The 17419-nt window shown below is 42.7% G+C and overlaps 1 protein-coding gene across 1 annotated transcript in view; it reads left to right on the top strand.

Moving 5' to 3' along the window:
• LOC126078305 (contactin-associated protein-like 4) overlaps nucleotides 1–17035 on the top strand; it is a 205728-nt gene extending 188693 nt beyond the window's left edge. The window contains exons 19-24 of the mRNA XM_049888754.1: nucleotides 593–817; nucleotides 5986–6119; nucleotides 6944–7031; nucleotides 14511–14723; nucleotides 14911–14982; nucleotides 16772–17035. Coding sequence (XP_049744711.1) covers nucleotides 593–817; nucleotides 5986–6119; nucleotides 6944–7031; nucleotides 14511–14723; nucleotides 14911–14982; nucleotides 16772–16965 — 926 coding nt within the window. The 3' untranslated portion in view covers nucleotides 16966–17035. The remainder of the gene's footprint in view (nucleotides 1–592; nucleotides 818–5985; nucleotides 6120–6943; nucleotides 7032–14510; nucleotides 14724–14910; nucleotides 14983–16771) is intronic.
• The last annotated feature ends 384 nt before the right edge of the window (nucleotides 17036–17419 follow it).

The following is a 17419-nucleotide window of genomic DNA, read 5'->3' as shown; positions in this document are numbered from 1 at the left end:
GTAAACTTTCACTTAAGGCAAAAAAAAAAAAAAAAAAAGATACAAGGACCTTCTTCCAGAGCTGACAGAAAGTGAAAGCCTTCCCCTAAAGCTGGCAAGAGACTATTTCTCCTAGAAAATAAATATGTTTCTTAGAGACAAAAGAGAAAGAGAGAGGAACCCTTAGGCCTCCTCCCTTCATCACTCCTGGCAAAAATCACAGCCTGCTACCTGCAAAGGACTAAATCAAGGGAAATTTAAGGCAGGAAGTAGAAAGTAAAGGAGGTAAAAGCCAGGGAGCCTGATTTCTGCCTGAAACCAGCAGAAGCACACTGAACTTCAGGTAGAGACATCACACTGGAGGGAAAGCATGTGTATAAACATATATAAGACTCTTGAGAATGGCCCTGAAGTCCATCAATTAACTGTTGCTCATCTCTCAGATATGTGGGTGCTTATTATATTAAAAAAATTTTTCTTTAATTATATTATATCCTACTCTTCTATTTGTTATTTTTTCTGAAAATTAAAATAAGTTAAATATAATTTAAAAGATATACTTAAAATGAGACCCTTAATCTTTTTAACATAAAAAATGTGCATATTATTTCAGAGATTTCTGCCTATTTTGGAACTGGCTCCTCAGTGACTTACAATTTTCAAGAATATTATTCCTTAAGTGCAAACTCCAGCTCCTACGCTGCCTCATTCCACGGGGACATGACCTTAGCCAGAGAGATGATCAGCTTCAGCTTCCAAACAGTGCAAACCCCAAGCTTACTGCTGTATGTGGACTCCTTCTACAAGGAATACATGTCAGTCATCCTTGCCAAAAATGGTAAGTATCATTTTACTGTTACGAAAGTAAATCATATCATTGCAAAAACAAACCTGTTGTCATGGAATAGATTCTGACTCAGCTACCCTATAAGACAAAGTGAACTACCCTATAGGATTTTCAAGGCTATGTAATCTTTACGAGAATAGACTGCTGCATCTTCTCTGCAGAGCAACTAGTGAGTTCGAACTACCGACCTTTTGGGGAGAAACCCAGTGCTTTAACCACTGCGCCACCAGGGCTCCCATTGTTGTTGTTGTCATTAGTTGCCATTGAGTCAGTTGCAACTCATAGTGACCTTATGTACAACAGAACAAAACACTGCCCTGTCCCACACCATGCTCATGATCATTGTTATGCCTGAGCCCATTGTTGTAGCCACTGTGTCAATCCATCTCCTTGAGCGTCTTCCTCTTTTTCCATGACCCTTTACTTTGCCAAGCATGATATCCTTCTCCAGGGACTGATCCCTCCTGATAACATGTCCAAAATATATGAGACAAAGTCTTGCCATCCTTGTTTCTAATGAGCATTCCAGCTGTACTTCTTCTAAGACAAATTTGTTCGTTCTTTTGTTCTTTTGATAGTCCTTGGTAAATTCAATATTCTTCGCCAACGCCATAATTCAAAGGCATCAATTCTTCTTTGGTCTTCCTTATTCATCATCCAGTTTTCGAAAGCACATGAGGCAATGAAAAACACCATGGCTTGGGTCAAGCGTACCTTAGTCTTCAAGGTGACATCTTTGCTTTTCAACACTTTAAAGAGGTCTTTTGCAGCAGATTTGCCCAGTGCAATGCATTTTTCTGTTTCTTGACTGCTGCCTCCATGGGTGTTGATCGTGGATCCAAGTAAAACGAAATCCTTGACAACTTCAATCTTTTCTCTGTTGATCATGATGTTGCTTATTGGTTTAGTTGTGAGGATTTTTTGTTTTCTTTATGTTGAAGCATAATCCATACTGAAGGCTGTAGTCTGATCTTCATGTGTAAGTGCTTCAAATCCTCTTCACTTCCACCAAGCAAGGTTGTGCCCTCTGCATATCACAGGTTGTTAAGTCATCCTCCAATTCTGATGCCCTCTTCTTCTTCACATAGTCCAGAATCTCAGATTATTTACTCAGCACACAGATTGAATAAATTGGTGAAAGGATACAACCTTGTGCATACTTTTCCTGACTTTAAACCACCTGGTATCTCCTTACTCTATTTGAACAACTGCCTGTTCATCTATGTATGAGTTCCTCATGAGCACGTTTAAGTGTTCTAGGATTTTCATTCTTTGAAATGCTATCCATGATGTGCTATCATCCACAGTCGAATACCTTTGCATGGTCAATAAAACACAGGTAAACATTTTTCTGGTATTCTCTGCTTTCAGCTGGGATCCATCTGACACAATATCCCTCATTCCATGTTCTCTTCTGAAAGACCTTCAGCAAAATTTTACTTGTATGTCATATTAATGATATTGTTTGATAATTTCTGCATTCAGTTGGATCACCTTTCTTTGGAATGGGCATAAATATGGATCTCTTCCAGTCAGTTGGCCACGTAGCTCTCTTCCAAATTTCTTGGCATAGGTGAGTGAGCACTTCCAGTGCTGCATCCATTTGTTGAAACATCTCAGTTGGTATTCTGTCAATTCCTGGAGGCTTGTTTTTCACCAATGCCTTCAGAGCAGCTTGGACTTCTTCCTTCAGTACCATCAATTCTTGATCATATGCTACATCCTGAAATGACTGAATGTCAATCAATTCTTTTTGGTACAGCGATTCTGCGTACTCCTTCCATCTTCTTTTCATGCTTCCTATATCTGTCAGTATTTTGTCCATAGAATCCTTCACTATTTTAACTCGAGGCTTGAATTTTTTCTTCAGTTCTCTCAGCTCGAGAAATGCAGAGCCTGTTCTTCCCTTTTGGTTTTCTAACTCCAGGTCTTTGCACATGTCATTATAATACTTTACTTTGTCTTCTTGAGCTGCCCTTTGAAATCTCCTGTTCAACTCTTTTACTTCATCATTTATTCCTTTTACTTTAGCTACTCGACATTCACCAGCAAGCTTCAGAGTCTCTTTTGACATCCATTTAGGTCTTTTCTTTCTCTCCTGTCTTTTTAATGACCTGTTACTTTCTTCATGTATGATGTCCTTCCTCAACTCATCTGGTCGTCGGTCATTAATGTTCAACACATCGAATCTATCCTTGAGATGGTCTCTAAATTCAGGTGGGATATACTCAAGGTCATACTTTGGCTCTCATGGACTTGTTTTAATTTTCAAGAGCAGTTGATGGTCTGCTCTGCAGTTGGCCCCTGGCCTTGTTCTGACTGATGATATTGAGCTTTTCCATTGTTTGTTGCCACAGATATAGTAGATTTTATTCCTGTGTATTCCATCAGGCAATGTCCATGTGTATAAAAAAAAAAAAAAAAACCATTTATGTTGTTGAAAAAAGGTATTTGCAATGAAGAAGTCTTTGTTCTTGCAAAATTCTATCACGCAATTTCTGGCATCATTTCTATCACCAAGGCCGTATTTTCTAACTATCAATTCTTCTTTGTTTCAACTTTTGCATTCCAATCACTAGTAATTATCAATGCATCCTGATTACATGTTTGATCAATTTCAGACTGCAGAATTTGGAAAAACCTCTAATTTCTTCATTTGTGGCCTTATTGGTTGCTGTGTAAATTTGAATAATAGTTGTTTTAACTGATCTTCCTTGTAGGAGTGTGGATATTGTCCTATCATTGACAGCATTGTACTTCAGAATAGATCATGAAATGTTCTTTTTGATGATGAATGCAATGCCATTCCTCTTCAATTTGTTATTCCCAGCATAGTAGTCCCTATGATTATCCAATGCAAAATGGCCATCATTAGTCCATTTCAGTTCACTAATGCCTAGGCTATGGATATTTATGCATTCCATTTCATTTTTGATGATATTCAATTTCTCTAGATTTATACTTCATACATTTCATGTTCCATTTATTAATGGATGTTTACAGCTATTTCTTCTCATTTTGAGTTTTGCCTCATCAGCAAATGAAGGTCCCAAAAGCTTGACTCCATCCATGTCATCAAGGTCAGTTCTACTTTGAGGAGGCAACTCTTCCCCAGTTGTATTTTGAATGCCTTCCAACCTGAGGAGCTCATCTTTCGGCATTATATCAGATAAAGTTCCACTGCTATCCATAATGTTTTCACGTGTCTGTCTCTTTGTTCTGCTGTGGAGGCTTGTGTGTTGCTGTAATTTTGGAAGCTATGCCACCACTATTCAAATGTCAGCAGGGCCACCCATGGTTGACTGGTTTCAGCTGAACTTCCAGACTAAAAGAGAGTAGGAAGAAGAACCTGGTGGTCTACTACTGACAAAAAAATTAGCCAGTGAAAACCTTATGAAGAGCAGTGAGCTCCCATTAGAATTATAATATGAAGTTTTCCTCTTGGTCTACAAACAGGAAACAGGGCATGCTCACCAATTGCCACTGTGTTAGTACTTGTTTTATTTTTCAGGACTATAAAAAATATTGTCACAAGAGGTATCATTTTAGTAATTACATTAAGATTCTTTCTTCTATAAAATTTATTATCAATTTGCATATTTCATGTAAACAGAGCTATCATTATCTCTGGAAGCTCTTTATTAAGAATATAAGGTACCTAGTTATAAGTGAGCCCTGGTGGCACAGTGGTTAAGTGCTACAGCTGCTAACCAAAAGGTCAGCAGTTCAAACCACCAGTCACTCCTTGGAAACCCTGTGGGGCAGTTCTACTATGTCCTATTGGGTTGCTATGAGTCAGAATCACTGGAAGGCAACGGGTTTGGTTTTTTGGTTTGGTTAGTTATAAGTGGAGAATATTTTCTCCTCTTTCAAACCAAAGGAGGGAGAATCAAGGAAGGTGCTAACACAGTACAGCTATGTAGTAATGCCTGCCCATGGACACCAGATCAACAGCATCTTTTGTGCCCTGTCCACGGTGCTGAAGAATATTATGCCACCTCCACCTGAAGATGAAAAGTAAAAATACAACCAGCCAGCCAGCAACTATGTTTCCATGGCCCACTCTGAGTTTTAAACATTTTAAATGCAAAGGCAGGGCAACAACTTATTATCTGGGAAAATTTGCAAGAATTTCCAACTTGTGGAGTTTTAGAACAGCACATAGGACAGCTGGAGGCATGAGGGTGAACTTTTCTGGAGAAACTACAGCCGCGTCAGGAGATGTGGGAATGCGGAAATCTTGTCTCCAGGCAAAACTTATTACGCTCTTCTGCTACCCACTTGCTGGTTATGGATGGAGATTTTAGAACTAAAACCGTGTGTGTAAATAAACCAACAAGCTGCCCATCATTTCAAATATGGCCCCGGGCTTTGACACTCAGAGTATGTATAGAAATGTTAGGTAGGAATATTTAGCCCCCATTGTAGGCTTAGAGCTGTAAACCTTCCGAACGATAGGATAACTTCACAGACACATCAGAAGGTGCTCTGGCGAGCACTGCGATTGACTTCTCAGCCAGTGACAAAGCAAGGAGAATCCATTCCAGAGGGATATGTGGTTGAGACTGCACACTTCCTGCTGGTCAACACTTAAAGTTCACAGCCTTCACCAACTGGAAAGACTGTCCACAGGTCCCTTAGGTATTCAGTAGCTACATCTGCACAACTCTTCCATGAGCCTACTGCATATGACATAACTACTCACCTTTTAGAATTTAGGAAGTACCTTTGGAGAAGACAAGATGATAGAAACAGAAAATAATTTCAATACTGCACAAAGCTTCAGTATTTCTCAATGAAAAAAATTTTTTGCAAGGGTGGAGTGGAGTTTAGAGTTTAACATGAACCCAATCCAAGTTTTTCTTTTAGGAAATTAAGAATTGTAAGAAAGAGAGTTCTTATGAACGACAGCTTTTGTCTTGACCTTACAGTGGCATGATTAGCCTGGCAAGTTGGTCCAAGAGTGACTCTAAAGAAGCATAACTGTTCCAGGAAAGGTAATGATTAAGGCTGTAATTGTACATCCAAATGAGCTTTGTTGACTGGATCCAAGCTGGAAAATGTCCTTAGAAACAAATGTCAAGAAAAACTTCTCTGGAATATGCAAAGGCAGTTTTAAAAACATTTTATTAAAAATTGTTCTTTTTTTCCCACTCTAGGGAGTTTGCAGATTCGGTATAAGCTAGATATACATCAAGATCCTGATGTTTTTAACTTTAATTTCAAAAACATGGCTGACGGCCACCTTCACCACGTGAAGATCAACAGAGAAGAGGGAGTGGTCTTTGTGGAGGTAATAGCACGCTCAATCAAACGATGACTGAAAGTACAGCTTCTCATTTGGAAAGTCCTGAAGCAGGAGGTTAAGCTGTATAGTAGAACAGGCTCCTTCCGACTGCTGTTTCTTCCTGTGGCTCAGACAAGAAGTCAAGTACAGTCCATTATTTTGTGATTGTTTATTTACTCAGTAATGGAATCTGCCAAATATAGCAGGAATATTTGACTACTTAAATTTTTCCTCATTTATCTTAATTTACTTGCTCTGGAAACGTCTATTTTATCATGATTCTCCAGTAGGAATCTATTCCATGCAATTTACAAGAGTACAAATGTTATGTCAATTTAAAGACATGGTTTATGTAAAATATGATTACGATTAAAATTTGCATAACTAAAAAATAGACGTGAGTCAATGTAGAGTAAGTGAAATTATTCAGTCAGTGTTTTGAAAATGTGTTTTTGCTCTCTACATAGAATAACATTTCTTGGCTTCACATTTCAGGTTTTATTTAGATATGTATAAACTTGGGGCTTGCAAAAACCTCTTACGTATTTTTGCAATCATAGATAATTTATATTATTTCAGGGACTAATAAACTATGAAGACAAATACAGAAAGGTAAGGGACTAGGTATGGGGTGAAGGGTATCTGAGATGTTATAGAAACAGTTTATGAACTAGTAATCATAGTCACAAATTCTTGAATGTAAGGCTCTTTAATCATGCATAGCACTAACACTTTTTTTTTTTTTTAATCATTTTGTTGTATCATCTTCCTTCGATTCCTGCATGTTACAACAAATGGCGTCCTCTTGATGTTTGCTTCTCCTGGGGCAGGTGAACCAGAAAACAAGGAGACAAACGAGCCTGTCCTCGGGCACAGAGCTCCACGCTGTCAAGTCCCTGGTGTTGGGCAGGATTTTAGGCAAGTAAACAGAGACCCAGGAGCCCTGGTGCTTCAGTGGTTAAAGCCCTCACTGCTAACCGAAAAGCCAGAGATTCTAATCTGAAAGTCATTCCATGGGAGAAAGATGTGACAGTCTGCTGCCGTAGAGATTTACAGTCTTGGAAACGCTCTGAAGCAGTTCTACTCTGTCCTATGGGGTCACCATGAGTTGAAATCCACTTGACAGCAGCGGTTGGATATAGACACATACCCCCCTCCCAGACGCGGATCCCACGTGTACCATTCACACAACAAGCAAGTTCCTTGTTTTATTTTAATTACACCATTAGTGCCAATCAAGGCAGAAAGCATACTTTTGTCTGAGTGCACATATAATCATGAGAAAAATGCTTCCTGAAGATGAGCCAGTATACTCTGCTAAAAATAATTCCAAGCTCCTCTCTCTCATTTGGCAATCAAGCACAATGAACGCAGTAATTTTCTTATGCCACAAAGAAGACTCATGATCAAAGCTGATGTGGGTTAAACAGCTGCTGATCCAGAAACCTCACCAGGATGATGTTTGAAAGGGGGATTTAAGTGTATGTGAGAGTTGTCCTTCAGCTGACGACCATGCTTTGGATAGGGCAAGCCTCCTTTGCTTTGCTGTCATGTTTTGCTAGGGATGGTTCTGTGGCCTACAACTGTTTTTGCAAAAACATAACCTGACATCTCAGTCTCATTTACCCTTGCCAGTTACCAGTGACAGGTCACCCTACTAGACAGGGTGATGAGAAAGCCTTACAAGAAAGTGAACTGTGGGCAGATACTCAAGGTTGGTGGATGGTCTCCATGACTTCAAGCAGGAGGTATGGCAGGTGGACTACAAGAAGGGGAAGAAGACCAGTGGACTGAGTGAGGGTGGACAAGGGATGGAAAGGAGAGAGGGATGGGGACCAATCACAGAGGGCCTCATAGGTGTGTTGTTCTTCTTAAAAAAAATTTTTGACTCATGGCAACTCTATGTACAACACAACACACTGCCTGGTCCCGCGCCATTCTCACAGTCTTTGCTGTGTTTGGGCCCACTGTTGCAGCCACTGTGTAAATCCATCTCGTTGAGGGGCTCCCTCTTTTTTGCTTACCCTCTACTTTACCAAATATGATGTCCTTCTCGAGGGACTAATCCCTCCTAAGAACATGTCCAAAGTACATGAGACAAAGTCTCGCCATCCTCACTTCTAAGGAGCATCCTGGCTGTACGTCTTCTGAGACAGATTTGTTCATTCTTCTGGCAGTCCATGGTATATTCAATATTCTTCACCAATACCACAATTCAAAGGCATCAGTTCTTCTAGGTCTTCCTTATTCATTGTCCAGCTTTCCCATGCATATGAGATGATTGAAAATGCCATGGCTTGGGTCAGGCACACTTAGTCCTCAAAGTGACAGTTTTGCTTTTAAACACTTCAGAGAGGTCTTTTGCAGCAAATTTGCCCAATGCAATAAGTCATTTGATTTCTTGACTGCTGCTTCTGTAGGCATTGATTGTGGATCCAAGTAAAATGAAAGTCTCGGCAACTTCAATCTTTCCTTCTTTTATCACGATGTTGCTTATTGGTCCACTTGTGAGGATTTTTGTTTTCTTTAGGTTGAGATGTTATCTACAGTGAAGGCTGTAGTCTTTGATATTTATCGGTAATTGCTTCAAGTCCTCTTCACATTCAGCAAGCAAAGTTGTGTCATCTGCATATTGCAGGTTGTTAACGAGTCTTTCTCTAATCCCGATGCCAGCTTCTTCTTTATATAGTACAGCTACTCAGATTATTTGCCCAGCATACAGATTGAATAAATATGGTAAAAGGAAACAACCCTGACACACACCTTTCCTGATTTTAAACCACCCAGTATCTCCTTGTTCTGTTCGAACAACTGCCTTTTGATCTAAGCGGAGGCTCCTCATGAGCACAATTAAGTGTTCTGGAATTCCCATTCTTCAAAATGATATCCATCACTTGTCATGATCCATGCAGTCAAATGTCTTTGCATAGTCAATAAAATGCAGGTAAACATCTCTCTGGTATTCTATGCTTTCAGCCAAGATCCATCTGTCATCAGCAATGATATCCCTGGTTCCATGTGCTCTTTTGAATCTGGTTTGAATTTCTGGCAGTTCAAATCTGTCTTGGAAGAAGTACATCCAGAATGCTCCTTAGAAACAAGGAAGATGACACTTCATCTCATATACTTTGGACACGTAATCAGGAGGGATCAGTCCCTGGAGAAGGACATTATGCTTGGTAAAGCAGAGGGTTAGCAAAAAAGAGGAAATCACTCAAATAGATGGACTGACACAGTGGTTGCAACAATGGGCTCAAGCATAACAACCATCATGAGGATAGCACAGGACCAGGCAGTGTTTCATTCTTTTGTACATAGGGTCACTTTGAGTGGGAACCAACTCGACAGCACCTAACAACAACACAATGGGTAAAATATTGAATTATGCAGACAGTATCAAAAGAAGATGGAAGGAATCCACAGAGTCGCTGTACTAAAAAGAATTAGTTAACGTTCAACCATTGCAGGAGTTAGCACATGATCAGGAACCGATGGTATTGAAGGAAGAAGTCCAAGCTGCATTAAAGGCATTGGCGAAAAACAAAGCTCCTGGAATTGACGGAATACCGATAGAGATGTTTCAAAAAATAGATCCAGTGCTGGGAGTGCTTGCTCCTCTATGTTAAGAAATTTGAAAGACAGCTACCTGACCAACTGATTGGAAGAGATCCATATTTATGCTTATTCCAAAGAAAGGTGATTCAACAGTATACAAAAATTATCAATTTCATTAATATCACACACAAGTAAAATTTCACTGAAGATAATTCAAAAGTAGTTGCAGCAATACACTGACAGGGAACTACCAGAAATTCAGGCCAGATTCTGAAGAGAACATGGAATGAGGGATATCACGGCTGTCAGATGAATCCTGGCTGAAAGCAGAGAATATCAGAAAGATGTTTACCTGTGTTTTATTGACTATGCAAAGGCATTCAACTATGTGGATCGTAACAAATTATGGATAACATTGCAAAGAACGAGAATTCGAGAACACTTAATTGTGTTCAGGAGGAAAACTGTGTATAGACCAAGAGGCAATTATTCAAACAGATCCAGGGGTTACGGAGTGGTTTAAATTCAGGAAAGATGTGCATCTGAGTTATATTCTTTCACCATGCTTATTCAGTCTATATAGTGAGCAAATAATTTTGCCCATAGAATCCTTCAATATTCCAACTTGAAGCTTGAACCTCTTCTTCAGTTCTTTAAACTTGAGAAATGCTGGATGTGTTCTTCCCTTTTGGTTTTCTAACCCAATAGTCTAACCAAAAGGGCATTAAAGACAGGAAAGAAAAGACCAAAATGGATGTCAGAAAAGACCCGAAAACTTGGTCTTGAACGTAGAGCAGCTAAAGCAAATGGGAAAAATGGTGAAGTAAGAGTTAAACAGAAAAGTTCAAAGCGCAGTTCATAGATATAGAGACCACTCTAAAAAATTAAATAAAAGCAGTTGCCATCAAGTCAATTCCAACTCCTGGCAGCCCCAAGCGTTTCAGAGTAGAACTGTGTCCCACAGGGTTTTTCAGTGGCTGATTTTCTTGGAAGCAGACTCCCAGGACTATTTTTCAGGGTGCCTCTGGGTGGATTCAAACCTCCAGCCTTTCTGTTAACAGCTCAGTGCTTAAACATTTGTGCTCATTAGGGACTACCCAAACCCAGTGCTGTCAAGTCAGTTGCGACTAGAGAGACCATTATAAGGACTCACTTTTTGTCCTCGTGCAATGTGGAGCCCGTGAAGGACATGGCCCTTCGTTGTAATTAAAGCTCCACTTGGCTGCTGTGTGAGAGGTAGGAAGTAGGTAGTAAGGGAGAACGGGAGTCCAGTAGGGAGCGGTTGCCATAACCCAGATGAGGGATGATGCTGGATGTGACCAGTGTTTGCCAATGCAGGGTTGGAGAAGTTGTAGATCCTGGGTATATCTTAAAAGTGGAGACAGCAGAGTTTTCTGAGGGATCGAATGGGACAGAGACAACTCCAGGGGTTTGCTCTGAAATACTAAGGCACGTGTTTCCCTCGTCTGAAGCGGGGACAGCCCCAGGTGGAGCCAGTTTTCAGTCTATGATGACTGAGAAGCCTTTTGACACCAAGTGCAGCCATTAAGCCAGGGCAAGGTCCGGCCTGGGGGCATGTCTGGGTGTCCTTGGCTTATATATGGCTGGACATGTACTTGTTTATCTCTTTTGCAGCCCACTGAGGAGTCAAGAGGCAAGATTAGTTCTACAATTTTGGAACACTATGGATGTTCACTTTTTCTTTAATATAAGTCTATATTTTATTGCATTTTTTTTAAGCTATGGCATAGCATGGAAGGCTGTACAGAATTAAAAATCCTAAACAAAACCCACAACACCTGCCGATTGTCCTAGCCTCTCTCCTCACGGAGCCGCCCAGCCACAGCCGTCAGGACCCCCTAGGCCCCTCAGCAACAGCACCATGGAGGTGAGCAGGTACACAGCCTCTGCCGCGGGCGGACAGAAGCTGAGTGGGCAGACTCCGGCCCCATCTGTCCTCCTGAAAGCCCTTCTCTCTGCCCCAAGAGGCAGTTATTCTTGGTCTGAACAAAATGAGCAACTGATGCGTTCAGAGAAGCCCACATTACCCAAGGCAAGGCTGTGTCTCTGGGAGCAGATGCGTCCAGGGTGGAGGGAGGGAGACTCTGTCATCAGCGGGTGGGCAGCCACCACTGCAAGAACATGTGACAAGTACATGCCCCCTGCCAGCAAAGCCTCCACAGTCTAAGGGGGAAAGACCAGGCATGCACTCGCGTATTTTAACACACCCATAAAACCCACTGCATCCAGTTGCTTCTGACTCATAGAGACCCTGTAGGACAGAGCAGAACTGCCCCACAGGGTTTCCAAGGAGCAGCTGGTGGATTCAAACTGCCAACCTTTGGTTAGCAGCCAAAAGCTTAACCACTGCACCTCCAGGGAAGTGTTTAAAACTATGACGAGAGAATATTTTTTTAAAAAGCAACTTATGTTCAAAGTTGGTGATAAAAAGTCTTAAGTAATGTGCAATAAATATATTGTGTAACAAACTAAGAAAATATGCTACATCATATAAAACTTAATGAACAAATGAATATGCAAGAATAAAATTAATTTTATATATTGATATCTATACATCTCCCTTCAATTAAATGAGTAAAGAACATTAGAATGGAATTGAATATATTCATATTTTTATTCAAGAATATTGGATATTCATTGGTATCTTATTCAGGCCCTAAAAATACGGTAGAAGTTCAAGCTCAGCAATCAATTTTATAGCTTAAAGAAATTGTACTTCCTGAAATTTTAAGTAAAAATGAATTTACCATATGCCTGGGGGGCACTGATTTTGACCAAGGTCTGATGACACTTTCCACATTTTGATAGTTTAATATAAGATTCGTCCTGCCATAAGCTTAAGAAAACTTTCAAACCATTTTGTAATCCCAAGAAAATGCAAACTTTATGTTCCAGATGTGAGTGGTACATCTCACATCTTACCAAAGTCCCTGAAGCCTCTGAAGCCCACTCAGAAAGGACTTCTGTTTTCCAAAACGGGGTTGAACATTTTGGTTCATTGCCACCCCCAAGGGAAACAACCCCACACCCAAGGGACTCTGACAGCAGGAAGGACAAGGAAATTCAGAATAAAATCCATTGCCATCAAGTCAATTCCAACTCATAGCAACCCTATAGAACAGAAGAATTGCCCGCATGGGGTTTCCAAGGCTGCGATCTTTACGGGAGCCGACTGCCACATCTTTCTCCTGAGGAGCAGCTGGTGGGTGTGAACCACGGAGCTTTCAGTAATCAGCAGAGGGCTTAACCACTTCAAAACCAGGGGTCCTTGAAATCCAGGATAGTCCCTGCCAAACAAAGCCATTGGAGGAGACAAGCAGAACCTCACATAAAACTTGAAAGAGCAGGAGATTTCAGTAATGCAATAAAACAACTTGGCAGAACTCAAGCTAAAGAGTTCCACAACTGAACTGAAGGAGAGATGCATCCCTGCTGAAATTCGAAGCAGACCAAATAGGTCAAACCCCACAGAAACCCACCAAGGCAGGGATCAGGCAGGGAGGACAGCAGATGGCGGGGATGGACTCAGGAGAAGAGATGGGAACAGATGGAATTACCAAAGGAGAAAAGAGTGGACCGCATATAAAACAGCTTTCTCTGAGCTGAAGCAGGTTAAAGGTTCCTTGAGTCCTAGGCGGCATGGGGGGAAATGCTTAGACACCCCGACACAATGTGTGAACTCTGAGATCACCAAGGAAACACCATGGGCTTCCATGCAGAAAAAAAAAAAAAAAAAATTATTACAAAGACAGAGAGTTAGGCTGGCATCAAACTTCTCATCTGCAGGAATTTAGGATGGAGAAATCATGCTACCGACGACACCAGGCGTCAATCTTTGCCCAAATATTGATCTGCCGGGTCAGAGAAACCCACCCGACCACCCCTCATGAGAGAAATATGAGAAAAAGTGTCCTAATCAATTAAAAATAAATGAGAGTAGAGAGGGAAGGAGGGAGAACCTTCCAGTATGAAGGCTGTCTGTGTTCATACACAAACAAACGAGCACCCTTATAGCTGCTGCTGCTGTTGTTAGCTGCCAGGGAGTGGATTCTGACTCAGGACAACCTTGTGTGTGGTTGGCTCTAAATGGATAATGATAATCATTTGGGAATATGAAATATCAGTACTGAATCAGGATCCTCAGAGTTCTCTGACCTTCTCTAAGTGGAGACAGACTGAGGGACTGTCTATTGAACGTTTCCTTGTGGAGGTGAATTTTGACAAACCCACTGTTAAATCTGAAAAAAGCTAAGGTTTAAAAACAAACTCTAACGTTAGCACTCATTTGTTTTTGTTTTTTTCCCCTTCTCAAAACAATCATTAATGCAATTTTAAAAGCATTAATTCATTATTTCCCCTTTCTATGAGTATTATAGTTTTATTTTACTTTTCAGGGATATCTTATTTTATTTTGGGGGGACTTGTAAATCCACAAATTCATTTTGCTTTTCTTCTCTGTTTCACTTCATGGTTGTTACTTAAAACGGCCTTTATACAGAGGGGAGCCAGTCCACTGGTGTGCCAGGGCAGCTGGCCTCTGGGTCCTCACTGTCCAAACTCCCAGAGCGCCCTCGGTGTCCTGCGCGCCACTCACCCTCCCCCACTGACCCTCCCCCGCTGACCCCCACTGACCCCCACTCACCCACCCCCAACGACCCTCCCACTGCCTCCCCACTGCCCTCTCCCCTGTTGACCCTCCCCTACTGACCCTCCCCCGCTGCCCTCATCGCCACACTGATGGGGCCCCACTGACCGCACCCCCATTGACCGCGCGCCCCACTGATCGCCCCACTAAGGCCCTTCTCTGTCGCCCGCCCACAGAGCCTGGCAGCCACCTGGACCCAGAGACGGCGCGGGCTGGCGCCGAGGGCTTCGAAGGCTGCCTGTCGGCGCTGCAGTTCGAGCGCGCGGCCCCGCTGAAGGCGGTGCTGAGCCCGGGCCGACCCGCGCGCACCGCGGTTCGGGGGCCGGTGGCTGCGTCGAGCTGCGGAGCCGGGGACAGCGCGGCGCGGGAGCGCACGCACGCGCGAGCAGGTGGGCACGGTCCCGGCCGGCTGGGCTGGATCCTGGGTTGGGACCTCTCAGCAGTCGGCTGGCTTCCCAGTTATTTTCAGAATTTCCACTGGGGCTGACAGCTCTACAGTTAAAACGACCCAGGTGCCTAGTTCACGAGGAGGCTTGGGTGTTTCTCACCGTCACCCCCTTTGCTTTCCCGCTGCAGATCACTCAGGACCAGTGGGCGAAGGGGAGCCCATCGCGGACGCAGCCAGGAGGGACTCGGCGGTGATCGGAGGTGGTGCTTCTCGGCTGGCCACATCATGATTTAGGGTGACATCTAGCTTTTTTTTTTTTCTAGCCCAGGGGGGTATTTATGAAGCGGCTCCCCACTTCCAAGCCCTGGTCGGTGAATGCGTGGGTCACTGGAGACTTCACTATTGGCGTATTCTCCTATGTAATTTTACTGAGTCCAGCATCTTTGGAATCGGTACAATTGGTTGCTTTCCGCAAGCAGGGTTGTGTCATCTGCACACTGGCAGCTTGTTAATGTGACTTTTCCCAATCCTGTTGCCCTATTACTCTTCATAGAGTCCAGCTTCTCAGATTATTTGCTCAACATACAGACTGAATAAATGCAGTGGAAGAATACAACGCTGACCCACACCTTTCCTGACTTTAAACCACGCAGTACTCCCTTGTTCTGTTGGAACAACTCCTCTTGGTCTCTGTGCAGGTTCCTCATGAGCACAATTCAGTGTTCTGGAATTGCCGTTCTTTGCAGTGTTATCCATAGTTCCTTATGATCCACACAGTTGAATGCTTTTGCATAGTCAATAGAACACAGGTAAACTTTTTTCGTTCCGTTGTGCATAGAGTCACTATGAGTCGGAACCGACTAGACCGCACCTAACAACAACAAACTTTTTTCTAGTAGTCTCAGCTTTCAGCCAGGATCCATGTGTCGTCAGCAATGATATCCCTCAATGCCGTGTTAGTCATCCTTAAATGGACAAAGCTCGCAAATGGCATCTTCGTATTTATTTATTAATATTTCAAAACTTATTTTTTAATTTAATTTTCACCGGTACAATGCTTGCGTAGACATTTTTACCATAGCATAGCTTAGTGTCTTTCAAACTTGAATGTGCGTAAGTATCATGGAAAAGCTTTTTAGGATTATTGATTCCTCCCACCCAGATATTTTGATTAAATTTTGATTGAACCTGTGGTAGACGTTCAACCGCAGGCGTTGGCTTGAATCATCAAAACCTTTATGAGTGAAAATTTCAACTAATTTGTAGCCAGAGGCTCTACGTTACTTAGGCTCCTAAGTAAATTTAGTGACAGGAACCATTCATGTATCTGTAAATAAGAATCACGTATAACTGTAATTCACTATTACATACCCAAGCTATTTAAAAACAGTTTTATTAAAACATGTGCAATTCAGAATCATTAGCAAAACTGTTAAAAACTCTGTGGAGGCAGGATGTGTTCTAGCCTTTTAAAGTGAGGGAGGTGTGTCTGCTTCTCCACAGGGGGGGAGGCTGGGTTCAGGACGCGAAATCCATCCTGCTTCCACTTGTCCTTAAAGGCATAATACAGAGCTGTATGTACCAAGTTTGTAGAGGCAAAAGAAACCCAAATGTTATCATCTAACCTAGAACTTCCTGGAGTTCTGATGTTCTCAGCCTCAAAAATATAGGCAGAGCAAGTTGGTGGTGGTGCTGTTAGTCGTTGCAGAGTCGGAACCCCACGGACCACAGAACAAAACGTTGTCTAGTCCTGCTCCATCTTCACAATCATGGGTATGCTGCAGTCCGTTGTTGCCGCCACTGTGTATTCTGAGGGCCTTCCATCCTAGGGGGCTCACCTTCCAGCACTGTATGAGACCCATAGGCTTTTCACTGGCTAATTTTCAGAGGTACATCACTAGACCTTTCTTCCAACTGACTAGGAAGAAAGGCCTGGGGTCCGTAGAAGGTCATTTCACGCTGACTCTAGACAGAGCTGACAACGTAGTGTCCCCCTGGGTACAGCATCGCCCTAACGTTCTGACTCTTTCCTAACTCCACCCTCCCTAGGTGTGATCGCTGTGGTCATCTTTGTCTTGCTTTGTATCGCTGCCATCACCACCCGCCTGTACCAGCAAAAAAACTTGTACAAGAGCAAGGGGGCAAAACGGCCAGAGGACGAGGGCAGAGCTGAGGCCGTGCTCAGATGTGACCTCCACTTGCAGAATGCAGCCAGCGGGAGTCAGAAGGAGTACTTCTTCTGAGGGATGAGGGGCCCGTGTGTTCCTAGGACCATCTGACTCTCCTGCTACATCCAGGCTCTGGACAGTCAAGGATCACCTTCATGTAGGGGACAAAGACTAGCTATTGTAGGGCTGCAGAACCCGCCCCCGGGGGCTCCATAAGCCTCCGAGGACACGTACCTCCACGATCATTTTATGTAACCATGTGTTCGATATGGTCACAATCCTTTTGAGTTTCTGATACTCTAATGTGAATTTAAGCTGAAGTTAAACTTGCTTCCCGACCGTGGGCTTTGAAGGGGAAACGTGCCACGACGCTCACTGGCCTGGTGGGAGCTGGGAGCCTGAGGCTTCCGTCTCCTCTCACCTGAGCTGCTGCCTTCGGCTGCTGACAGAACTGAGCACCCTTCCTGATCGTGTCTGTTGAATATTACATCCTCCCGTGAGCCATAGCCCAGCGGCCAAAAACAAACAG

The sequence above is a fragment of the Elephas maximus genome, chromosome 6 (genome assembly GCF_024166365.1).
Source record: "Elephas maximus indicus isolate mEleMax1 chromosome 6, mEleMax1 primary haplotype, whole genome shotgun sequence".
NCBI classification, from domain to species: domain Eukaryota; kingdom Metazoa; phylum Chordata; class Mammalia; order Proboscidea; family Elephantidae; genus Elephas; species Elephas maximus.
The sequence above is the reverse complement of the archived record's forward strand: the minus strand, read 5'-3'. Positions and strand labels throughout refer to the sequence as shown.